This window comes from Lepidochelys kempii, chromosome 2 (genome assembly GCF_965140285.1).
Source record: "Lepidochelys kempii isolate rLepKem1 chromosome 2, rLepKem1.hap1, whole genome shotgun sequence".
NCBI classification, from domain to species: Eukaryota; Metazoa; Chordata; order Testudines; family Cheloniidae; genus Lepidochelys; species Lepidochelys kempii.
The window spans coordinates 69,485,505-69,512,694 of NC_136381.1; the positions used below are offsets into that span (position 1 = coordinate 69,485,505).

General features: G+C 38.6%; 1 protein-coding gene across 1 annotated transcript in view; it reads right to left on the reverse strand.

Annotated features, from left to right (window-relative positions):
* Positions 1-6,813, reverse strand: part of RP1 (RP1 axonemal microtubule associated) — a 295,040-nt gene extending 288,227 nt beyond the window's left edge. Inside the window, exons 1-2 of the mRNA XM_073329615.1 lie at positions 6,169-6,813; positions 2,781-2,952 (exon numbers count right to left, since the gene is read on the reverse strand). Of these exons, the coding sequence (XP_073185716.1) occupies positions 2,781-2,952; positions 6,169-6,813 (817 nt within the window). The remainder of the gene's footprint in view (positions 1-2,780; positions 2,953-6,168) is intronic.
* Positions 6,814-27,190: the final 20,377 nt, after the last annotated feature.

Below are 27,190 nucleotides of genomic sequence, written 5' to 3' on the forward strand. Positions count from 1 at the left end.
CGTGTATGTAAAGGTTGTAGAATTGGGCCCTTAGATTGCACTTCTATATATGTTTACATTTAAATTTTGAGCCAGACATTTATAATAAGATTTTTACATCATGCATTTTAATTTACATCATGTAGTTACAATGTGAATATATGATACAGTTCTCTAGGACCTAGTCCAAAGACCACTGAAGTCAATGAGAATATTCATATTGACTTCAATGGGCATAAAATTAGGCTTCTAATGTGTTTGTCTGCACAGTTAAGTATTTCTAAATGTGTTTGTATTACTTTGTAATAACTTGACACTGTCACAGGGGTGCTGGAACAATTTATACAGTGGGGGTGTTGAGAGTCATTGAACCAAACTGTAAAGCCCATATATTATGGAAACCACTTCAAGCCAGGGTTGTGGGAACGCCCCTTGCATTCCTAGTTTCAGCACCTATGCACTGACAAAATCTCATCTATCTTTGAGTGTCACACAGTGAAAAGAAAAGGCGAGAGACCAAAAGTACACCATGAGAAATCTAAACAGAATTTTCTAAACTGTGCTCCTTCTGTGTGTGTATTTATATGTATATGTAAAATAATATGTGCACACAAACACGAATTCAGAAAGACATGCATAAGGACATAATTGGTAATGACATTTCTAGAAGAAGTATTCAGTCATTTTATATAGTGGTTTGGAATTTATATTAAAGTTACAGTCCAGCAGAGCACTTGAGCATGTGCTTAGCATTAATTTGACTTCAATAGAATTATTTATCTGCTTAAAGTTAGGCATGTAGTTTGCTGGAGTGGGCCCTAAAAGAATTTGTGTAACTCTTTTCATGACTACCTATGTTACTGTTACACACACATACACACAATTTCAGATTTGTTGCCTCTTTCAAGTTTCCATTGTAGAGGCTTTTCCTGGAACTGAATGAGAAATGATGGTAAATTCAGCCTGTCTCTCATTCCAGAGACCAGACCTTTCACTTCTGTAAATAAAAATCTCATCTTCACTCGCCTCTGGAAATGGAATGAAAACAACAGAAGTCGCCCAAAACTCTGAACTTTACACTCATATAACCTGATGATATCTCCGACATGGGGCAGTTTTGAATTTTTAAAGGAAAATACATAAAGAGTTATTCCTCTTGCTTTAACTGCATTTGACCAATATTAGCTGATGAAACTTTCCAGCTCTGTCAGCTACTTCCATATTCTAACGCTACCAACTTGGCCATGACTATAGGCAAAATATAGATGGAAGAGAAAAACTTATTGACAACTTTGATTTTTGTAGTCATTTCATTTGCCTCAGAATGTTCCTACTTGTTCTCTTAACTCATCAGCTATCCTGTACACACAGCCCTGGTGACCAAGGAGACAACACGTGGGGCAAGAGACATCAGGGTGGGCTGCAGAGTGGAAGGCGGGAATAACTAAAGAGAGGGGACTTGGGGACATGAGATATTCAGCAGGGGCACTGGGCAGGGGGCGGGGGAGTGAACAGGAGCTTAGTGATTCTGTGAGAGCCACTGGCAGTTGATGCTGCCTAGGCTCCTCAGCACAGCAAGACAGGAGCACCATGGAAAATTAGCAGAGAAAATTAACTCCTCCAGCACTGCCTCCTTGTCTCTCCAGAACTTCAGGAAGCTTTACTGAGGCATCCAAAAATCACTAATCGCTTTTATAAAGGTAACCCTTTGTCACAGAAAGACTGTTTCCTGTCTGTACAATGGGGATGTTAGTACTTCTCTTTACCTCTCTTGAGTATTGTGTGGATGAATACATTAAAGATAGCGACATGCTCAAATATTATGGTGGCAGGACCATATAAGAACTTTAGATAGATTAAATATTTAAATATTCAGCAACCTGACAGTGTACCTCACTTACACAAACCAATACAATGTACACTGTAACTTTATGAAAGTCACACCACACCTATTTTAAATGAAAACACATGAACACATGGCCAATAAACAGAGTGAAGGCTACATACTAGGGTGACCAGAGGTCCTGATTTTATAGGGACAGTCCTGATATTCAGGGCTTTGTCTTATATAGGCGCCTATTACCCCCCACGCTCTGCCCCGATTTTTCACACTTGCTATCTGGTCACCCTACTACATACTGACTGTTCAGGATGAGGGGGGAGATATATGTGGGCACAGAGTGGTGGAAAGGAACTAGTTGAGGTTGAAACGTATGGAGGGCACCTGGATACTGAAAAATTTAACTGCTTATTTCCTTGCTTTTCCGAGTTTGCTTTAGTTAGATATGGGCACATATGGAATTAAGGATATGACAAGATATCCCCATTCATTTACTGAGTTAAGATCTGAACACTGCATGGTAATACATTTGCTCTGCTGTAATACCATCAGAAAGTTCAACTAGAAGGGAGATATACATTTGTTCTCTGTATCAAACTGTGTGCTTTCTGTTACCCTTGCTGTAGTATGCACAAAGCATGATGTGGATAGATTAGCAACAATCAGTCCATTTTAAAATAAGTCTTGATAGCTTTACATACAAGTCCAAATAATTCTGTTTGAAAGGAAATATGTAAGCCAGCTGAATTTTTAACAGAAACTTGAATTCCAAAATGAAAATTAATGCTTTCATCTTCTGATGCCTACTGAGGAAATCTGACAAAAATAAAGAGTTTTGTTTCAACTGACCTTCTTGAATACCCTTGATCCCAATCAGATTGCTATGTTTTCATTTTTTTAACATTAAAATGTGGAAGAGATAAATCACTTGAGAAAATACAAAATAATTAAAGGGACTTACTATTTCTGCTCTCTGATTTGGCATTTGCTTTGGGGTACACACGATTGGAGAGTCCCGGCAATTTAGCAGGTAGTGAATACCTGTGAGGATCATAATTCCCTGGTTTAAAAGGCTCTCTCCCAGCTGCCACAATAGCTCCAGAACACAAGATCAGAGACTGAAGGTTAGGAACCTGGAAAAAAAAATACAACAACAAATCAATTTCTCTGCATAAGTAACAAATAGTAATAATACAACAGGTATAGTTTTTCCACATATTTTTTCTTCACTTTCTACCCTAAACATATGTAGCATTGCAGCAGGCTATTACAAAGGGCTGGATTTTATTCCAGAGTGGCATTTATTTCAACATTGGGTAATGCACTTCCTTTGTCTTTGTGAATAAGTGTGTAAATATATTGGATCCAGATAAATATTTCCCTGAAGTTAGGTTTGGATTTATCCCTATAGAGAGACAATCAACAGCCATGAAATGACTGAATGAGAGTGTGTGTGTATAAGTCAGTGAAGGAAAGAATCTTCCGCCACAAAATATATTACCGGACTCTTGTATGGGGGGGTCTGTGGCTGCATACTGCCAAATATACAGAATTAGTAGTGGACCTAGCTTCCTGCTCCTCCAGTTACAAGGAATTTGAGCCTCATGGATTGTGCTTTGCTAGCTTGTAGGTGATATGCCCCTTTCCCTCTTTCATGTCTACTTGTGGAAACCGAACACAGAAATCACATCTTCACCTAGTGGAAGGTGAAAGACCAGGGGCCCCAAGCAGTCGCCACCGAATTGCCGCTGTGCCAAGAGCCACCGCGGCAGGAAAAGCGGCGGAGCTGCCACCGAATTGCCACCGCAGGACACGGACTGCACCCCATTCTAATTGCCACCCCATGCACCTGCTTAGAAAGTTGGTACCTGGAGCCAGCCCTGTGAAAGTCTCACCCTGCATCGGTGTTCAGTTGAGCTGAGTGTGATTCCCCTTTCACTTATACCAGTGTAAACCAGAAGAAACTCCATTGTAGTTAATGAAGTTACAACAATGTAAAACTTGTGTAAGCAAGAGGAGAATCAGGCCCATTGTTTCTGGAAGTTTCGGGCTTTGTAGGCTAGGATTTGGTCCACAGTTTATAAAATGTAAGATAACCTTATATGAGGTTTTATAGCCATAACTCATGGGTGGCAAAGACAGATGAAGAACATAATACAGTTGAATGTTGCTCATAGCAATTTCATCCTTTGAACATTACAAATATAGAGAAATAGGGATAAAAATCAAGATTACTTAGTTTATGGCATTGTGAGCTTTCCTCAGCAATGTAGTAGCCATACAGGAGATCTGACTTTGAGTTTTGAGTATAGGAACTTTTGCTCTTACACTAGCAATTACATTGTCATGGAATCACAGATATGTAGGGTTGGAAGGGACCTCAACAGGCAGAACCAACTGTGTCTAGATCATCCCTGACAGGTGTTTGTCTAACCTCTTCTTAAAAACCTCCAGTAACAGAATTCCAATACCTCCCTTAGAAGTCTAGTCCGGTACTTGATTATCCTTATTGTTAGAATGTTCTTTCCTTATATATAACCTAAATCTTCCTTGCTGCAGATTAAGCTTCAAGAGACATGGTGAACAACTCTCTTTATAACAGCCCTTAACATATTTGAAGACTTATCAGGTCCCCAGTTAGTCTTCTTTTCTCAAGACTAAATATGCCCAGCTTCTTTTAACCTTTCCTCATGATCAGGTTTCCAGACCTTTTATCATTTTTCTTGCTCTCCTCTGGACTCTCTCCAATTTGTTCACATCTTTCTTAAAGTATGGGCATTCAAAACTGGGCACAGTGCTCCAGCTGAGGTCTCATCAGTGTCAAGTAAAGCAGGACAATTACCTCCCATGTCTTACATATGACACTCCTGTTGATACACCCCAAAATGATATTAGCTTTTCTTACACCTGCATCACATTGTTGGTCCATATTTATCTGTGATCCACTATAATCCCCAGATCATTTTCAGCAGTACTATTGCATGGTCAGTTATTCCCCATTCTATATTTGTGAATTAGATTTTTCCTTCCTAAGTGTGGTACTTTGCATTTGTCTTTATTTAATTTAATCTTTTTTATATTTCAGCCATATTTATCAAGGTCATTTTGAATTCTAATCCTGTCCTCCAAAGAGGTTGAGACACCACCCAGCTTGGTGTGATGTTCAAATTTTATAAGCACACTCTCCACTTCATTATCCAAGTCATTAATAAAAATGTTGACTAGTTTTGGACCCAGAATAGACACATATAGGACTCCACTAGAGTCATCCTCCCAGTTAGACAGTGAACCATCAATAAATACTCTTTAAGTTTGGTTTTTCAACCAGTTGTGTGCACACCTTATAGTAATTTCACCTAGACCATATTTTCCTAGTTTATGTGGGATTCTGTCAAAAGCCTTACTAAGATCAACATATATCACATCTACTAGGAAAAGAAGGAATTTAAGTTGGTCTGGCAAGATTTGCTCTTGACAAAATCATGTTGGCTACCACTTATAACCGTATTATCTTCTAGGCGCTTACAAATTGATTGTTTAGTAATTTGTTCCAGTATCTTCCCAGATATTAAAGTTAGGCTGACTAGTATGTAATTCCCTGGGTCCTCTTTGTTTCCCTTTTTAAAGATAGGTACTATGTTTGCCTTTTCCAGTCCTCTGGTACCTCATGGTTCTCCATGACTTCTCAAAGATAATCGCTAATGGTTCCAAGATTACTTCAGCTAGTTCCTTAAGTACCCTAAGGTGAACTTAGTCCGGCCCTGACAACTTGAATACATCATAGTGAAGATGCTCACAACTCCTGGGGGATGAGTAGGTACAGGAATTTGTTCTACTGCATTAATGGACCATTATCTCTTAGGGGAACAGAGGTAGCTTTCCAAAAGACCTCTGCCTAATGCATGTCCTAATTGTGGGACAGGGCTGTGGAAAGGTTACATGTGATTGGATGAGTGGACATATTTTGAAGGCATGCATAAGAAAGGACTAGAAAAGCATCCTGTCCAGGAAAAGCTGTCATTAGAAGACATGGAGAAGGAAGCGGTTTAAGAGAAGACTGGTGGGCTTCCATGAAAACCTAGAATTAAAATTCCCTCGCTTCAGTCACTACAGTCCCAAGATGAGTGTGCATCCTTCCACAAAACTGACTACTTTTTTTGAAGGTCCATAGGTGTACAGAGGCAGGTCCACAAGGAAGGCAGCAGGTAGCTGATGGTCAGGACACAGGGGACCTTACACTGGTCAGAGTTGCGCCAGCCATGTAAGCAACCAAATCATTTGATTACATTGGTAATATTATAAAAGCAAACATTGTGAAAAGCATATCTGATGCCACTGTTTATTCTCACCTTTCTGCCATCAGTAGTGTATAACTTCACAACTGGATACTGCATTAACTCACTTATGTAATCCAGAAAGGTCTCAAAGTTTTGCATGTTCTTCTTACTCAGAACTATAGTGCACCTGATTCTCACGTCACCATTTTTGAAAACAAGCAGCTTTTCGGGAGTTCTTATTTTGACAGTTCTGTCTTCCTGAACAATGCTGTCTTCTTTCTCCCTGGCTAACTGCACAACTCGGCGACGAGCGCTAACTGGCCTGCTGATCTGCCAGGGCAATGGCTTCTTACTGGCCCGCTCCAGATTAATGGGCTTAATTTTCTTCTGATGGGAACAAATATAAGACTTTCCATCTTCAAGGTCCTCCAGATTGGTGATACTGTGTATCCCGCGTGGTGTACTAATATTCCTCACCCCAAATGGTATTGGGACTCTTTTGGACAAGTTATCCAGCAAGGCATCAAATGTTTTGAAAGATCGATTATTAATGACCATTTTGATCCCATTAAACTGAGGGTCTCCACTTTTATAGAAACAGATTCGTTTGGCCACAACAGGTTCGGTGACATTGAAGTGACGTGTAGACAAAGTCTGTTCACTCTCAGAGGAGTTTGGCTGAAGCACTGAATAATTAGTTGATGGCGTTTCACTCATTTTGACAGTACTCTGGAAGGAGGAGGAGATGGATGTAAAAGTTTTCTCACAACTGCAGTAACAACATAGTCCTCATTCTGAAAAATGCAAAAGGAAAATTTGTAAGAAAAATCAACAGCAGCAAATCTTGCCAAAAATCATTGACTTAAATGGGTCCAAGCTGTTATCTCAAAATTCCACAAAGACTCCAGTACTGTAGGATTAAGTTAGCATAGCTTTACTTTCAAATACTCCCAGAACTCTCCATTGTAATTTCACATCTCTTATCATTTTGGTATAACAGCATTTTCTTTAGAAAGAGGTACTTTGTCAGACTACAATGGCAATTAGAGATTTTCTTTTTTAAGGATGAATGTAATGACCACATTTCACACATTATGTATTAGGGAAATATTCATGGGGAGGGGAGAGTTTATGCAGATGCATGAGCCATAATTCAGTCCAAGATAAACAAAAACTGAAAGACAATGGATTTGATTCTGATCTCAAATACATCAGTTTTACACCAGTGCACTCCAGTGATTTCAGTGATGCTACTCCCAATTTACTACACTGTAAGTAACATCAGATTAGTGTTTAGAGCATGTGTCATAAATATAAAGGGAAGGGTAAACACCTTTAAAATTCTTCCTGGCCAGAGGAAAAACCCTTTCACCTGTAAAGGGTTAAGAAGCTAGGATAACCTCGCTGGCACCTGACCAAAATGACCAATGAGGAGACAAGATACTTTCAAAGCTGGAGGGGGGGAGAAACAAAGGTTCTCTCTGTCTGTGTGATGCATTTGCCAGGAACAGAAAAGGAATGGAGTCTTAGAACTTAGTAAGTAATCTAGCCAGATATGCATTAGATTCTGTTTTGTTTAAATGGCTGATAAAATAAGCTGTGCTGAAGGGAATGTATATTCCTGTTTTTGTGTCTTTTTGTAACTTAAGGTTTTGCCTAGAGGGATTCTCTATGTTTTGAATCTGATTACCCTGAAGGTATTTACCATCCTTATTTTACAGAGGTGATTCTTTTACTTTTTCTTCTATTAAAATTCTTCTTTTAAGAACCTGATTGTTTTTTCATTGTTCTTAAGATCCAAGGGTTTGGGTCTGTGTTCACCTGTACAAATTGGTGAGGATTTTTATCAAGCCTTCCCCAGGAAAGGGGGTGTAGGGTCTGGGAGGATTTTGGGGGGAAAGACGTTTCCAAGAGGGCTCTTTCCTTGTTATATATTTGTTAGATGCTTGGTGGTGGCAGCAATAAAGTCCAAGGGTAAAAGGTAAAATAGTTTGTACCTTGGGGAAGTTTTAACCTAAGCTGGTAAAAATAAGCTTAGGGGGGTTTTCATGCAGGTCCCCACATCTGTACCCTAGAGTTCAGAGTGGGGAAGGAACCTTGACAGCATGTTTTGGTGGCTAAAGTTAATGGTCCACTTTATAAATTGTGACAGATCATTTGCTTTTCTATTGTAAGCTTTGCCTTTTCGGATACATAACTCTACCATTTAAATATATGCATTTGTGCTGAGTGAAATCTTGTTGATCAAGTGTGAAATTATTTTTTCCTAGGAGAAATAGGCTTAAATTAGGGTAATCTTTTATAAAGACAAAGCCATTTCCAGTGCTTTTAATTAAAATGGCAGTTTTCAGTAGCTAAAACTTTAGAATGACCTTTAAAATTCTAGTCATCTAAGTAACATGCTATTTCTGAAAGCAATGTAAGCATGGGCCATGATCTTTAAAACAGGGACCACTCCCCCTGTGCATTCTCCACATGCACCTGCTCTATTACTCAATTAATTTAGTTACAATCCTTTAATAACAGTATTTTATTTTAACTGTTGTGTTACCTGTCAGCTCTGTGTTCTTGGAGAAACTGGGTGCAGTATCCAGCCTGTCTGACTCACGAAGGACGCCCTCTTACCCCCCAGCCTCTGCTTGAACCAAAACCAATCAGAAAAAAGACTTACAAAAAGCAATAAAAAGGCAGTGGGAGACACACCTAAACCCCTCTGGACAAGGGTGACAGGATTAAGGCAACTCCCCTAGCCTGATTTGCATTGAAGATGGGACAGGGAGGCACCTCCATTAGCATACAGAATGGAGAATAGAGATTCCAAGGCAAGAACCACACTGAACTCTGGGACCAGAAAAGCAGGGAAGCACTGCATGATGGGGGATCTCTGCTCCAGATGTTAATGAACCCACACCTGCACACACCCAACTCAGTAGTTATCAGACCAATCCTAGTAATAAATCTTTTATTGGTATCCAAAATACTGAAGCTGCCTAATGGCATTGTGAGCTCCCTCGAAGGAACACCATCCATCGCCAGGAATGATCAGTTCCTATTATCTAGCCTGAACAAAATAACTTTGGTATATTCCCTTGAGCCATCAGTTCACCCATAAACAAATCTAGTGTTCTCCCTTGAACCATTGTTGTTTCCCTACAAAAAACCCTATTCATGCTCAAGTAAGCGTTCTGATGCCTGGATCCAAAATCTGCATCAGTTTCATTGGGACTTCATCTCCTGACTGATCATGCTGGGGGCTCTGCCTGTCTCCAGCACTCTGGACCCTCAGCTACCACCCCCACCTAGTAACCCTGACCGATTCAAGCTTCACGGAGTGGTGAGAACCCAACTCTCTCTCTCACTCTCTCTCTCTGTCTGTTTTTTTCCTACTCTAGGTGTAGCTTTCTAACCCTGACTTGTGTGATCAGGTATAGTTTTCTAAACCTGACTTTTGTAATCAAATTTAAGCTAGATTTAATATTGTAACTGTTTTGTTTGTTTGGATCTCCTTGTATGGTTATTACCTGGCAATAAATAACTTTTATAGCTAAGCCGGTTGCTTTCCTCCCTCTCTGTCTCTCTCTTTTTTTGTGTGCTTTTGGCTTCCCCATTTGCTCTGCAGCAACGCTTCTCTTACATAAGCTAAAGATCCCTGTAGCACCCATAAATCCTGTGGGGTTTACTCATTAAGTGGGTTACTACCAGAACAATTGTAACGTGAAATTGGGGATAGGGACATGCTGAACCTCTGGCATATAAGGGTGGCAGCTTGGAAGCGCTGCTCGATCCAGCCTCCTGAGTCCAGGGACATATAAGGGGTCAGCTTGCTGATTGACCCGATCCACTCAGATGCACTCTGTTAATGGGTGTGTGTGTGTGTGTGTGTATGTTCATCTGATTCTGGGGCTGGAGGCTGGGGAACCTAGGTCCTGCAGGAGAGCTCCATCGGGAGGGAACTTGCAGAAGGGAAAAGTAGAGCTCCACGTGAAAACACAAGTGACACAAGCAGTACATTGATAGAATTACTGAAACAGCCTCCCCCAAAAGAGTAACCCTCATAAATGAGCATACCCCAAAGTAATGGGCATATCTGGTAACAGTTGGCTTGCCCTGACCACAACATACACTGGAAAAAAACTGGCTTATAAACTAATCAGCCTGAAGAAAAGATCTCTCTACTAAAACCAATGTCCTTTTCAAAGGCACTTTTCATAAAAAGGTATATAGCATACTTGAGGACTATATGTGTGTTTTTAAAAGTAAAATAAAATAGACTAAATTAAACTCTCTATCACTTGAATGCAGATGGCAGACTGAATACAGGAACCTGCTACCTCCTTCAGCTATTAAACATTTTTCTTCATGAAACTGGGAAAAGTGCCTTGTTTTAAAGAAAATATTTCACCACCTAAAGACATCAGCTCTGGGACTGATAAGAAAATGTTCGCACCTTTAAAGGAAGTTGAGGATCAAGGTAAAAATCACATTTGACAGGACTGGTTTAAGGTTTGGGCCTTAGTTCCTCCTGTCAATTCATGTTTTGTTTTGTTTTCTTCTCTTTAAATATAAAATAGCCAAATTCTTTTATTTTGAAAAGTGAATGATATGAAGGAAGAGAAGTTACTTTGCATTATATTATCTGTGCTGCAAAGGACACACATGGTATGTTGAGAAACTGAAAATAACCCTCAAGATTGAGTTGGAACCAAGATTGATCTTGTATATTCAAATTTTCATGATGCAACAGAAAAATGTTAACTGTTCCATTAAGGTCATACAGGCCAGAATTTTTAAACGTGGGTGCCTAAAATTAGACCTCAAAATCCATATTAGGCACCCAGTTAAGTGGCCTGCTTTTCACAGGTTGAGAAACTGCACATCCCACTGAAATCAATGAGAGATTTGGGTGCTCAGCACCTCTGAATATCAGGCCCATTCATTAGCTGCCTAAATATAGATTTTGGTGTCCAACAGTAGGCACCCAAGTTTGAAAATATTGGTATTCGAGTTCAAAGTAGTTGCATGCTTCATACAAATATGAACAGGAGTATCATATACAATTTTTAATTAAATGTTCCCACTGCCTCTACAGGCCCATGTGTTCCCATGTTTAGGGCAGCACAGGAAAAAAAGCAAGCTAGGGTCCTAAATGAAGGGAGAAGTGCAGCCAACATCAGATGCTTTCCTCATGCTTGCCAATGTCCCGTCACTTGGTTGCAAGGTGAGTCAGGACTGGTGATGTAACCGAGGTATAGCCATTTCACACACTGTGCTTCCCTCCAAACACAGTAATTTTCTCAGGGGAAATGCTTGTGGGAGTTAATATTGCTTATAGTAGCACAAGCTCTACCACTGTAGCTTCAGGGCAAATGTGCACATGTAATGAGAGAACCAGTGGCAACATGGCTCATAAGCACCCCGAATAACCCCAAAACCCCACCCCTCTCAGCTGGCAGACAGGAGCTCAGGTTACTATTCCAGCCCATGTGGAATAGCAACCTTGATAAAGGGGTGAAGGCTTCACAGCAACCCCATACCCTGAACCCAGGTTGTAGTGAGTGGCTTTACCTCCTCAATCCCTCTGCACACCACTTCCATAGAGTATGATTACTTGGGTGGAGTGGATTTTGCCCCATTTACTTAACTATTGATATAGTTAAGAAATTAATTCAGGAGGCAGTTTTTTTCATGAGGTTTCCAAAGGCCACTCACAACAACTTTTAAAACACTGTATGCGGTTTTTGCAGTTGTCCAAAGGTTGTTTCGGAAATTTTTAGTCTGGTTAGTTATTCAGTTTTGGAAATTGATCAAGATTTTGAATAGAAATAACTTAAATTACTATTTTATACATAGATAATTGTTACACTGGGTCTGGACACTAGAAATTTATAATCCTTAAACAACCAACCAAACAAAAAGCACACAAGATAATGCATAAACACAAATTCCAATGATTAACAATTACAAAATAATTATATGCACAGAAAGGTAATTGACTAGCAGAAAATCAGGTCTTTGCTATGAAATATAAAATTAATACAATAATTATCATATATTCCAAAGTAATTGAGAATTGAATCAGTTATTGCATTAGTACAGTGCGTGTGTTTTTAATTTGCACAGGTGTTAGCAATTAAAGCTAATCAAATTAAATTTTGGATAACAACATAGGGTTTCTTATGCATCTTACACAATTTCAAAAAATGGATAATCAACATATTGTGTAAGACCTTATTTCACATCAGAGGTCATAGATTTATCACTATAATATCTTCATTTTGGCTTAATTTCATTAAAGATTTTTACAGTTTAAGAATTTTCCTTGAGAATTGTTAAGTAACAGTTGGTTTTACATAACCAAAAATGTCTGTTTATATCATATGCATTTCCATTTTGTAAAGAATGCTCCTCTGGTAGAAAACAAAACGGTACCCAGATTCTTTTGTTTCCACAGTCGACACCTCTTTCAATTGAAGAATTTATAATGCTGACGCTATGCTTTAAAGAGAGATATTAAATTTAAACAGTTTATCCAAAGCTAGAGAAAGTAACCATTTTTCACAACAGTTAATTTCTATACTGTAGCATTTCATTACACTCACCCACAGTCGCATCCTCTGTAAATAAAAGGATAATCATCTTGTTTTCAGAGATCTACATTATTGTAGGTCCAATTGATCATGCTACATGAAATAAACATCTTCAGTCTTATTCTAAGGAAGCCCAGCTACAAAAACATCACAATCAATTTGCTTAATCTGGGTTAATGTTAATCCATGACTGGGTTTGCTTTAGGTAGCCATTGTTCAAAGCAGAGAACCCAGCATTTCATTCAGCAGGCCCTCTCATTATTTTTTGGCATTCCCTTTACCTTTGTAATATTTATGTCTAATGTGAATGTTCTTATTCAAATCCTTTCTCCTTGCAATGCTGTTACAGAATCAGAAGTTAAAGATGGAAAAATCTCTTGGGTAATTCAATCCATCTCCAGGCCAGTATTGTCCTCCAAAGTACATTTTCTAGTGCTTTTGGCTTCAAATGTCTCCCGAAATGCAGATTCCATCACTTACCTTGGGAGACCATTCCACACTCTTACAGATCTCAGTGTACGGAAGTTTTTCCTGATATTCGTTCTCCCTCTTAATTATGTACAGTTGTCAAGTGACCAAACCTCCTTCTGTTTGTGCTTAAGGACAACTGGACTGAATGTTTATAATCTGGTTACTTATCATTTAGTCATTGCACTGTAAATAATTCCATGGTTTTCCTCCCCACAGCATTCTTCCTTCATGAACACCTTCCAAACCAGTACAGACTGCTATCCACGAAGAGTTCTACTGTTCCAGAATGGACACTGAAACAAGCATTATAAAACTGAGTGAAACTATATTTTCTTTCTGCAGCCAGAGAAGATTATGTCATGCTGTGGCTTCATTATTCCATGGATTGATTTTTTTTCTTAAACTACTGTGTCCCCAGATGGTAACTGTTCCATCTAATTACTACCAAAGGTATAATCTGATTTGAAGCTTCTTTACTTAATCGGGACTCCAGCAAGATTTCCATACTAACTCAGTAGGGAAGCTACAAGAAAGGCTGCTCAGCAGATAGCACTATTACATATCACAATGATTTTTTCAGAATGCCATTTACTTGCTATGCTGTAAATTAAGTGTTTGAACGAGTATTAAATACTGCTTCTGACTTACTTATCCCACCTTATATAACATATACCCACAAACATGATATGATTATATTGCACAGACTCTTTTTTTGCTATAAATACTCGTTTCTTAGCTTAAACAGCTTATTAAAATAATCATTTAAGTCTCAAATAGATGTGTGTAATTGTACTGCTCACCTTCCAGGCAACATTCTGTTATTTATACTTAGCTCTTTTCCCCAGTAGTTTATACTAGCTCCTGGTTTATTAAATATATTTATCAATATATAGTCAACATGCGACCATTCATAAATAGTAAATAATCTTCTGATGTCTCTAAATTGAAGGATAGGCTTGGAAATTTTGATAGAATTTACTTCCTTTTAAGTATCTGACTTAAAATCTAGACTTCCTCTGAACAATGCACTTTTGATGATGATCACTTCAGCCACCAAGCTGCATCTGTGCATCACCGGAGTCACTCACCAGATTACACTCCTGTGCCTCTGGTGAAGATAAACAAGCATCATTGATTGACACCACAGATGCACCTTCATTCAGCAAGACCTTAAAAGACTCACAAAGCTTTTGTCAAGGCAGCTGCAAGTTAAAGGATTCATTACTTCCCTCCCTGTACTACAACACTACATGTTTTTTTAAAAGCAAAACAGACACAGGTTCCAGTCCTACACTTCTCCAGCCTCAAGAGAGGCAGCTAGAGAAAGGCTCCCATCAATGAGACCTATTCCTGATTACACTGTATAGAATCAGACTCAAAACTAACAAGTTATGAAAAGCCCTCACTGTCCTACAGGAATCAATTCGCACACAAATCTTTCCCGCTCTACTCACCCAAGTACCTCCAATGACATTCATGTAACTACTCATTCAAGTAAAGTGAGCCAAATTTGGCCCTTGATATTTGAAAAATGGATACTATTTTTGTACAATATTTGTAAAAGAATGTAGAAATACAAAATTAATCCCGGAAAAATCAGACAATGTTGCAGTGATTAAACAGAATAGTTAGAGGTGGTATTACAATTTTCTGGATAGCTATCATGCCCTCTTCTATATTACATTGTCTTCCTGCTTATCTCCAGATGCTTTCATTCCCAACACGGCAATTTCTTCAACCTGAGCACCACATCCATATTGATCCCAAACTTTCTTCAAAGGAGCCATGATCTGGCCAAAAAAGATCAGTATTAAGCTGCTATAATTTTGCCTTTTGTGTTTAAAAATTCCTGCACTTTGTATTTAAGAGAGTCTTGTTGGGTTCTTGGTATATACAAGCATTACTGTTATTTTGCATTGATAAAGCACCACAGATATGCAACACAGAGTCCATGCCCCTAAATGCTTATAATCTAAATTTAGATTAGGACATAAGGAAAAGATAAATAACAAACACAGGAAGCCATAAACACGTGGAAGGAGGAACTGGGACAAGGAAGATTAAGGTGCCCAGCCACTGCAGTGATGAGGGGCAGATAGATTAGATAAATAGACAGACAGGCATGTGGTTGCTTGAGTGAACAGGGAATGCATCTAGAGTGTTACACAGTGGGTTGGCTAATACATAAAGCTATATTTTCAAGGCTCCATTTAGACAGAACCACTTATTAAGGTTGTTCGACACTTCTCTTTATAAGACTGTATAACTGTCAAACTTTAACCATTTAAGCTAAAATTTTCCAGGCCTCAGGCTGAATTTTTCAGAAAATTTCAGCCAAAATGATTCAGCCATTTCCAAGAACAAGACTAGGTAAAAATACACTGCTTTACCTGTATTAAAGAATTCTGGTGACATTTTATTTGAAAAGCTCTAATGCACCCATTCTTTGGAGCAGGGACTTAAGGGGGAGGACTTAGTGTTAGGAATGCTGTTCACAGGTCTTATGAAAATATGCCCAAATTTGGCCAGGTTATAATCCTTTGAAAAATTACTGTTCACACATGACCAGTAGAGACTCGCTAGTGATTTCATTCTCATTCTGCTTCATTTTCATTCTGCAGAACCAAGAGCAATGAGACAATACTTTAGTCCCTCCCAATGCCTTGGGGATGCTTAGGATTCAGGTTGACCCACCTACCTTGTTCATCAAGAGCAGCAATGTCAAGAAAAAGAAGCGGAGCCTAAAAAAGAAATACAATCCACCACGTTTACTGACACTATTCTGCTGTGTCACGGATATCCTCAGGCTTCAGATGCTCAAGGGGGCAGAACCAAAGCTCACTGAAGTCAATGGAAAGTCTCCAATCAACTTCAGTGGTCCTTGGATCAGACCCAGAGCCCCAAAATGTGTAGTGTGTCAAGGTAATTTTTGAAATTGAACAAAGTTGATTCATTATTCCTGCTTGTTTACAGAATTTGTCATTTCAGTCACGAAAAAAGACCTTGTAAATCTTGATTACATATTAAAAGTACTTATGTATGACCTGATACCCCTGACCCGCCTTATAGGTCCTTGGTTTTTCTCAGCATCAGCATTATAGTCTGGAAATTGATGTCCAAGTAAGGAAAAAATATTTGATCAATTATTCTACCATTTTCACTGACATTTCCTTTTTTCTTTAAGCAGATAAACTAGCATCCCAGGTTGAGAAACATAAGCAGCCCTTTTCAGGGCATTATCACAAGTCAGAGTGGGGTCAGAGGTGTGCGTGACAGCGTTCTCCCTGACTGGCAATCCTATGCCCCTGGAATGACACTCTTTGTTTAAGTTTGAGCCATCTGGGGCAACAGTTAACAGCTGAATATTTTTATCACGCAGATATGAGTTACTTCTTTAAAATGAGCCGTTGCTATAGCAGTTATTACCATTGGCCTCATGACCCAAGCAAATGCTGATAGCGTGCCTTACATTTCCAAGTCCCTTCAACCTCTTACACCTCTATTTTTTTAATTGGACTGTTCAGTAAGGTATGGAACTAGGAAATTGTTATCAAGTTGAAAAGGAAATTATCACATTAGTGGCAGGGGTCTGGGTTAAGTTTCTCTGAATGTGCCCAGCCTGTTTACATCCTTTCCAGTAAAGCCTTCCAAAAATGTGCCATTATTAATATGCTACTGCTGATAAGATTGAGACATTTAGTTAGCATAGCATTTCAATGTCTGATCTCCATTAACTTTTTATCAAGTTCATCCCTACAAACATTTGTTCATGAAATACTGCAAGAAAAAATTTGATAACCAACAAGTAGGGATCCAGAAGTGAGAAAAAAGGGGAAAACAAGTCACTGGAGGGGGGAAAAAATGGATGGTTAGAATGGGCTCAGTATAACCAGCTTTGAAAGCTGCTACTTTGGCTGGGTGCTGCTGTTTTCCCACAAAAACTGGCGAACGTGAACCCAAATCTGAATTTCTGTCTGAACTCCCATGCTGGGCTCTGGATGTAAAATCCTGGCCCCAGTAAAGTCAGATGGAGCTCTCTTTGGCCACATCTACACTACAGCCACTGCTCGTGGCAGTGCTAGATCGACAGAAGAATCTTTCCATTGACCGAGCTGCGGCGAAAGAGTTGGCCTTCTCCACTCCACTTTCTGGGGAAGCGCTCCTGAAACAGTGGGCTTCCCTGGGCCAGCTTCAGGGAAACATTTGCCTTTGTCTGTGTTGCAATTACATTATCCAATGCAGTGATACAACATCAATGTCTCCAAAATGTCTCTTGACCCAAACCCTTAAGGTTAATTCAACGGACGCAAATGTGGCAGGGGGGAATGGTCCTATCTTTCCAAACAAACCATTCACCAAATTCTAGTGTTGTTATCCTAAGATGTCTGTGGATTTCACATTCTTTCACACACAATCAAATAAACAAAATAGGTTACTTTTATCCTCTGCTAAACTTTTAACTTTATGATTTTCAATCAGTTGCTTCACCAAAATAATATTGTAGGTGTCTTTATTAACCTTAGCTCAAGCATTACACTAAGTCATAGGAAACTGTGGTATTAAACACGTAGGCATTTTAATTAAGGGTCAGAGTTCATTAAGGAACCACTTTTTTCCTATTGAGGTTTCACTATGAGGATCGTAATTTTCCACTGAAAATTACTGACATTTAAATCATGATTTAAGATTTCATTACACCTCGTGATGCAATATTTGATCCTTATCTATATTTCTTGGTGTGTCATAAATCTGCTAATCAGTTTGTCTACAAGTCCTTGCCTCTTTCAGAGAGTGTGGTTAGACCAGGGGACTACAAAGGTAGGACATGAGTTCTTGTAATCAGCTTACCACTTATCCTCTGTGTGACCCAGTTTATCTATCTGTAAATGGGGAGTATTGATATTTGCCTGTATTCTTATTTCAAAGGAATATTGTTCAGCTTAATTAACAATTGTAAAAATGTTTCAGACTGTGAATGACAAGTGATTGTGAAGGGGCATATGGGTCTTTTGGTGCTCCCTGGAGGACAACCCTAAGCCCTGTTGCACCCTGCCTCAGTTGTATCCCAAACCAGACAGTAACCTGGGGTTGGTGTTATTTCCCTGCCAAGGTTTGGAGGCAGCTCACAAAGGCACTATGACCAGGGAGCTAAATAGAGGCAGCTGAGCCACCCAGTGGGGAAAGAGACTAGGAATTGTGCTAACCGGAAGTCAAAGCAAGAAACTCTGGGGAAATATAGGAACTACCGTCATTGTTAACTTAAAAAAATGCAAACCTGCTTGTAAAACTGCATATAGATAATGTAGCTAGAGACTTTTACCAAATAGGTGTCACCTAAGTAAAAATCGCAGCTTCTGCAATAAAACCCCAGCCTCAGGACAGTGATCTACATTTAAACAAGAGCCTCCAATGAACTTCTTTCCACCTCTGACTTAAGAGCACTGAAGTATCCACATATATATTAATTTTATATACATATATATTTATGTATATGCACATGCAAACATACACACACACACACACACAGTTTCTTCCATTATTTTTACGCCTTTTGTATCATATTACTCACCAAGCCTGTGTACTGCTTATTGTGAGAGATATTTGTTTTTTTATCCCCCTTTCCATTTTGTTTTGATTATGGGGGGCGGGTGGGAGAGCTGCACTCCAGACTGACCCAGACCTGGGCTACTGTAATGTATGTTTTAACAGTGGATTGGTTATATATTTGTATGAGCTTTTAAACTGAACAGGTTAGGAAGAAAGAAATTCAAAGACTACATTTTTTCTATTAATTTATCCAGATTGTATTTCTGGCATCCTGCCAGTTTCTCAGTTCAGGAAAGCAGTAAAACATGGCACATGACAGATAAAGGATCATGGACAACTGGTCGAGGACATGATATATATAAAGTAATGCTGGTGTCTTCCAATCTAACAATATCAGGTTTCAAAGATACATCATCTTTCTGACAATTACTCTTTTACCTATCTATAAATAGCTCTCAGATATCCTCTTCTCAATGCAAAGTTTCATACAGATGGTCACATTAATTAGAAAATTATACACAAAAAAACACTTCACAATTTTTAATTAAAGATAAAAAATGAAATGATTTATTGCTATTTACTTCTGTTTGGTAAAAATTACTATTGAAATTATTTGCATCCATTTTTCAAAATCAATTAGTAAAGCTTAATTACCTAAAAGTAATAAAAGTATTGATAAGTAAAGAAAACTTCCATAAAGTAGGTGGGGTGAAGATACCAGTTCTGTCCTTAGATGGCTGTACTATCAGAAGGATATGTAAGAAAAATACTATAAAGGCTCATGGAGACATTTAGAACTAGACTGGATAAATATCTGAAAATATACTGTAAGGAGCAATCCTACATAGGCAAGGGGATGGATTAAGTGACCTACTAGAAATCTTCAACCTCTAGCTTCTATGGGACAATCCTGTGCTCTGTACTAGACCTAACCAGTTTTCTTTGAACCCATTCATCAGTGTACCCAGTGTACTCAGTGAGTGTGCCCAGACATTTGATAGCATCATTGACATCAACGGACAAAATCCCTCCCACTGACTTTAGTGGGAATTGGATCAGACTTAGAAAGGAGAGCAACATTAGGCCTAGTGATTAAATGAAAATAAGGTCCCATAAAAAAAAAAGCTTTGAAAACAATAGGAAAAGATACCTTGTGTATTTATAACTGCTCAAATAGATAATTTTTAATAAGAAAATTCTTAAACTTCAGGCAGCTTTCTTACTTAGTACCCCTTCACTCATTTAACTGATAATATGGAAAACCTCAGAGTTAAAAGATCATTCTCCAGTAAAGGAGGCAACATGAGGCCAAGAAAGAAGATACTTTAGAATCAATAGGTCACATACCCTTGAATATCAAGGAGAGCTCAGTGGTGTGAAGATATTTCTATTTACACATTTTTATAATGCTTCTACTATTCCATTGCTACAACAACACTGATGTGTTTTCAAACTTCCTTCCCCCAAAGTTCACAAAAATACTATTCTCCTTAATCTTTTGGGCTACTTTTCCACAACAATATACTGATGAAATCTTACACTCGTCCAAAAAAAGGGGGCATTTCTTTTAAGGTTAACCAAGTTAAAACATGAGCTCTTTATTGTTGCCCCATATACAATATTCAACTCTGCTCTCCAGCCAAAGACAGTTCATGTTATATCTCCTTTAAAATAAATGAACATGGCACGGAAAAAGCTTGGAAACCTTATTCAGATGCAGTATCACTTTTTGCCTTACATCACTTACAAGGATGACACTGGTTCTGCATTAGCAGTGGCTGTCACCAGCGTCTAGCTCCCAATTGTTGTAAAGTGCCTGAGGAACAGAGTTGCATCTGGCAAAGAAGTATAGCCAGAGACTCCATTCTCTGTCAAGATACAGTTGTAGAACAAAGCCCTATTTTTTTTTTAAATAGTCCTACTCTCGTTCACTTATCTTCAGTGCACAGGAAAGCTGAATAATATCGATTGCCCTCTGATTTTGTAAACTAACCACAAACCCATACTAATTAATTTTAAATTTAATTTTGCCTCTATATTGCAATTTTAAAGCCCATGTCAAGCAAGAAGACTCAGATTTTCAGGCTATAATAAAATGTAATAAAAGGAAGTAATGTTCTGAAACTTATAAGATACATAGTTAAATACCTTGGAACACTAAACTGTCCACACACACACACACAGACACAGACACACACACACACACACACTTACCCCGGATTAACTGAAGGCCTGTTTTTAAATTTAATTAAACCAGGGCAAACCCAGGGCATGCTTAAATAGATTTAAATCTGGTTTAAATTGATTTATCTTAATTTGGTCTAAATTAAGCTAAATCAATATAATTCATGTTTAAATCCATTTATACATGTCCACCCAGGGACATGCACCATTTAACTATACTGATTTAAAAAGTTATTTAAAATTTAACTGGTGCAACTTCTGAGCCACTGAAAACAGAACAAAAACATTGAGCATTTAATGCATACAGTACTTCAAAACTCTGTACTCATATTAATAAAGGATGAGGTTCTCAAAGTACTCAGTGTTAGGCTAACTCTGCTCTCTTTCAAGCCAGAGTTGACTGTAACGGGAAGAGAGTTAGGCCAATGCTCAGCACTTCTAAAAATTTCAACATAACCCACTCATGGGATGTTATTTCTATAATAACCATAGATCTGAGACAGAAAGTTTACAGAGATACTGGTAACTTTAAATCAGTCAATTTTGTAAAGAACTATCTATCTTCAGCTGCTACCCCTGCCAATTTTAGGGGTTGTACAATCATAGGCCCCAGTCCTGCAAACACTTTTGCACATGCTTAGCTTTACTTCTCTGAGTAGCCTTGTTGAACTTAATGGGATTACTCACAATAGTAAAGTTAAGACCTTATGTAAGTGTTTGCAGAACTGGGTCATATTTTCCTAATGAAAGGCACCCACAAACAATAGAGAATAACGAGACAGTCTAAACAGTCAACTCAACTGTGTAGAGGGAAACAGGACCACTGACTATACACAAAGTCAAATTATGTAATCACTCTTAAAGAAACCTTGCTCTCTAAGCTCTTTGAAGTATGGTTCTTTTAGCTGTTTCTGTAAAAATAATAGGTAAAAAATGTGCACAGAAAGGTTTTTTTTAAGTTGGTAATGTCCCTTTAAGAAACTGATTCTGATCTCAGTTACTATGTAACTGCTATGTAAATCCATAGTCATCAGGGCACTCTGAAGAAATGGTTCCAGGGAAGGCAAGGGAAGTGTGCTACTGATATCACTGGCACCTGCCTGAGGTCATTCCTCCATCATTCTGCTGAAGAACACTGTACATGCATTTGTTCAAAATGGATTCCAGGGAGGGCAAGGTAACAATAAAGAGGTCCTTTCTCCCTGGAGCATAATCCCTGGAGAGGAAAACATAAGTTTCAACTCATAGAATTTCCTCCAAATTCTTCACACCACACACAATGTAGAAGTAGCTAAAGAGTCTACTTCTTTATTCCCCAAATGCCCAGGGGTCTTGATGGTCATGCAAAATTCAAGGGACATTTGGGCAGAGACCTCTGCCATCCAACAAACTGCTGTCCCCTGTAACCACTACTCTTGCTGGAGCTGTATTTCATTCCTATTCTATTCTATTCTATTTACATGGCCCATACCTCCACAGTATCTGAGCACCTCACAACCCTGAATAGAGTTTATCCTTAGAACAGCAGAGTGAGGTAGGGCAAGATCACCATGTCACAGACAATAGATTAAGTGATTTACCAATGGTTACATGGGAAGTCTGTGGCTGAGGGAGGACTAGAACCCACATTTCCAGCATCCCAGTCAAGTGTCCTATCCACTAGAACACTCCTTTCTTTCTCTACTGCTCCTATTAGAGAGGACATTAGTGCCAGTTAATTGTCATTGGGAGGGACAGAATCCAAAATATTGTGGCCCACTCTCTCCAACTCCTCTAAGGAGTAGGGGAAGAAAAGAGCATCCAGTAGATGTCCAAGTTCCCCCTTCTGTAGGTGCAGCCGCCCTTGTCTGTGGAGACACTGAGGTGGACACGCGACCCGTAGAAAAGGTCAAAATAGTGTAGAAATGCAGTACGCCCTCTGGATCAGCCTTGCCTCAAAAATCATAGCCCTTGTGGCTTTGGCTCTGATTTAAGTGGCGGGGGAGAAACACAAGTTGCAAAAAGTTCCTTTGCCGCAACTGAAATAAAACTAGTCTTTGTAAAATCATCACAAGTAAGTTTACCAGCCAAGGTCAACCTACAACAATCATTCAAGAATCATGACAGAACAATAGAGCTACTGCATAGAGTAAACAGGTAGGCACTAGGGTTGTACTTCTCTATCTCAATAGATAAGCTGTTCTCGAGACTTCAAATAAATCACTGGGAGCAGCTAGCGGAAAGAATGATGTAGGATAGATCTCCCCTCATGTTTTTCTTAGCAGACTGCCACAGGGACATACTTAGATGCTGAAGAATGCCTGTTTGCATAGAAGAGACTGATCTAAAAAAGGACTGACACACTGCTATAATCTGAGCATGCAAACTGTCTCTAAGCAATTAGATTGTCTTATTGGTTTAGTGCTATTTTAGGCTTATTTTTGCTTTTGAGGGTTAGACCTGCTCTTTAAAAAAAATACAGTTTGTGTTGTGCCATGTCAGACATCTATTTATCATGCTATAGGAGTATATTGTATTCACAGTACAATTTTTCAAACAAAAGGATATAATTTTGAGCTCTTTTGAATTTAAATGCTCTCTTGCCATCTTGAACTGTAGAGGACAATCAGCATTAGGATTCCCTCTCCAGGGTTTCCAGATGCTAATTCTTAACATTTTTCTCCCCTCAGAAACACTTTCTGGGGTGGGGCAAGAAAAAAGGAAGTGGTGTATGGCGCAGTTTCAGGACTGGAAAATAATTATTGATTTAGAATTATTGCTTTATTATTTCTAAGAGTGTTGACCATTTTAAATTACAAGATTTTACAGGTTTTTATCACAGCAAGAAGCTTACATTTAAAGCTTTACATTTCTAATGTGCACATGTTTCTTTATATAATAACTAGTCCTGACAAATTGGTTTGCAACTGTAATAAAACGTTTTATCAAGATGTGAATTAAGGCTACTATTACTGCAATTTATAATAGCAGCAGAGGCAAGTAAACTAGATGAAAAAGTGCTGTTTAATAGCATTAGGTTTGTAATTTAAGAAACTATCACAGGTGTACTTAAAACAGATTGTTATTCAATACTATATGAACAGATATTCTTGAGGATCATTTGCATGCTGGTTTGCCAGAACAATCTGTTAAAAACAAGTAAAAATCAAGTATGAAATTTGGGAGGGGAGGGTTGAGGGGGGGAATGGAAAGCCCATGTTGGCATAAAAAATACGATGGAAGAAAGACTACATGAAAATTTTGGTTACCAGAATCACAGAAGTTAAAAATTCACAAGACATACTCATTTATCTTGTGCATCTCCCAGCCACTGCATGACTGTTCATTAACAGTACATTGTGGAGAGCTTTGTTCAGTCTTTTTCAAATGGCATTCATGATGGGGATTCTACTAATTCCTTGGGAGACTTTCCTACTGCGAATACAACTCAGGAAATTCATCAATTCAGCAGATATTTCTCTTAGTTGAATTTCATCATATTACTTGTATCCTCTAGCCTTGTATTAATATACAGTTCTTCTGGCTCCTTGGTTCTTACAACCTGCAGTATCATATATCATTCAGGGCTCATTTACTGTATTTATTTGGATTTAACATAAGAAACCTATAGGTGAACATTAGGTACCCTGACTACACTTAAATTCACATCCACATCAGAATAGCACCATGACTCAAAACATAACATAACATACCAACCAGGAAAGCCCCAATTCAGCAAAGCATGTAAATACTGTATGTATGTAAGTAAGTATTTAAATCCATCCTTATTCCACAAATAACTTACATATTTGCTTAAAGTTAAGCAACTGAATTAAGTACTTTGTAGAGCTAGGGCCTAAATGCAACAGCCAAACATTCTCCTAATCTACTCCATGCAAACCCCAAATCGTCATCCCTCCATGGCTTTTGCAGCATGAAGGTCTGCAAATTTAGACCAGATCTAGTCAGAAAAATTTGAAATTTCTTCAGAAAATGGAGGGTGGGAGGAATCACAAGCAGTGTGTGATTTCTTCCTCATTTCCAACCAGCTCCAATAGTTAGTTTAAATTAAACTTTCCTCATAAATCAGCTTCTCTTGCTCTTTAATAACTTCTACTGCCCTTTATTTAATTTCCTCCAAATTTATCAATGCCCTTCTGATATTGGATTGTCCAGTATTCTAGCTGTGGTTTCACCGCTATCACTGGCCCTATTTCAGCAAAGTGCATAAGCAAGTACTTAACATACTTGTTTCCTTTTGATTTTATTAACATCCACCTTCAAGAATTCAGTGGTATTCTGTATCCTACACAATCATGACCACATGAACTAAAACTAAGCACCAAAGAAACCTCCCTTTCTGAGAGGCCAAATCCTTAACATGTAGATTTGCAAATTCTTAACAAAAAGCCCTGAATGTAAAGGCTTTTACTGACTACCAAGACCTAAATTCAACATCTTGTATTGCCCCGCAACAATCCATACGATGCCATCTGTAAGAAAGCCGTATTCCCTGGTCTTTTACACTGCTTTAATCTCAGAGGAATAATTTTGGGGAGGTTCTATGGCCTGTGTTATGCAGAAGATCACACTAGATGATCACAAGGATCTCTTCTGGCCCTGAAATCCACAAAGTGTTAGGCCTGGTCTACACTAGAAAACTGGGTAGTTAAACTACATCCATAGCTGCTAGAACTAGGGGTGCTGGTGGGGCAGCACACCATTGCTTGAAATGGTTTCCATTATATACAGGATTTACAGTTTGGTTCAATGGCCCTCAGCACCCACACGATACAAATTGTTCCAGTACCCCTGACTACATCAGTCAGGAGTGTGAAAAATCCACACCCCTGAGTGGTGTTGCTTAAGCCAATTTAAGTCCCCAAGTAGACAGTGCTAAATTGACAAAAGAATTCTTCCATTGACCAAGCTACCATGTCTCAAGGAGGTGGATTATCTACACTGACAGGCGAACGTCTCCCATTGGCATAGGTAGTATCTACACTGGAATGCTACAGCAGCACAGCTGTACCATTTTCAGTGTAAACAAGCCCTTAGTGATATACTCAACTAAAATAGGGGAAACACAGAACCCTGAATTCAGATCTAGGGGCCTAGTTCTGCTGACCCTTACTCATGCAATTAGTCCGGTCAAAGTCCAAGAATGTAGTGCTAACTATTGTATCATGAGCAAGTACTCCCATTGTAATCACTTTGTCCAGTAGCACTGCACTTGGATAAAGCACAAATACTTTAACAAAAACAGTGGACTTTTTTTTCCTTAGTCTATGTTCCAAAGATCCGCTCCTCAATGTTACATAATAACATTTATCACACAAATCGTCCCCTTGATTTCGATGGGACTAAGGCCTGATCCCACACATACTCACACACTTGCTTAATTTCACTACTGTGATTAGTCCCATGGAAGTCAATGGGACTCATCACATGAATAAGGGTTTACAGGATTAGGCCATTAGACCTGAGTTGATGGTTCAGGACTTCAGTGGAAATATTCATGGTAGTCAGCACTGAACCCAATATGTATTTAAAGGATCAGGCCTCTAATTTCTAAATCTAGAGTACAGATTGTAGCCGTCTGTTTTGCTAATAATTTGGGTCTTTGGGCCAGATGCTCACCACCTGAAAACTGACATAGCCTCATTGATGTCAGAGCTATACCAATTGACCCCAACTGAGGATCTGGTCCCTTAAGAGGATTTTTGTGTAGTTTTATAACCATGTCAGTTCACTTTTATAAACAATTCAACATCACTGAATGTGTGAAAAAATTAAAAACTTGATTTTGATTCTTCAAAAATGAAAATTTAATCATAAAAAGGTCAACTGACAAAGCCCCTACTGTCCTTAGCCACCAGAAGTATTCCTGTGACCAAACTGCATGTTTCGGAAAGACAGGTTGATGTCTTTAATCTGGCAAACAACAATAATTTCCCTTTATGGCAAGCAAAGTGCATATCACAAAAATTATTTCAAATCTTTCTCTGTTTACTGAAATGTCAGTAATTAATCAATAGTTTTCAAGAAAAAAGGAGAAAACTCTTGATATTTAGGAGAAAGATGGCTTTAAGGTCATCTGGAGCCAATCTTGTCTTCAAATTCACACAAGAAGCTGGTGTATAAAAATAATGTGCTCACCTTAGAGCAAACTTTGACTATTATAAAAGCCATTGTAACCTGGTCTGAACACATACATTATTTAAAGGCTACCTGTAATACTTTGAGAGAAAGCAGTATAGTAGATTTCACGTACTTGCAGAACCAATGTCCTTTGATTAATTTTTCAATCAGCATCTGCAGGGCAT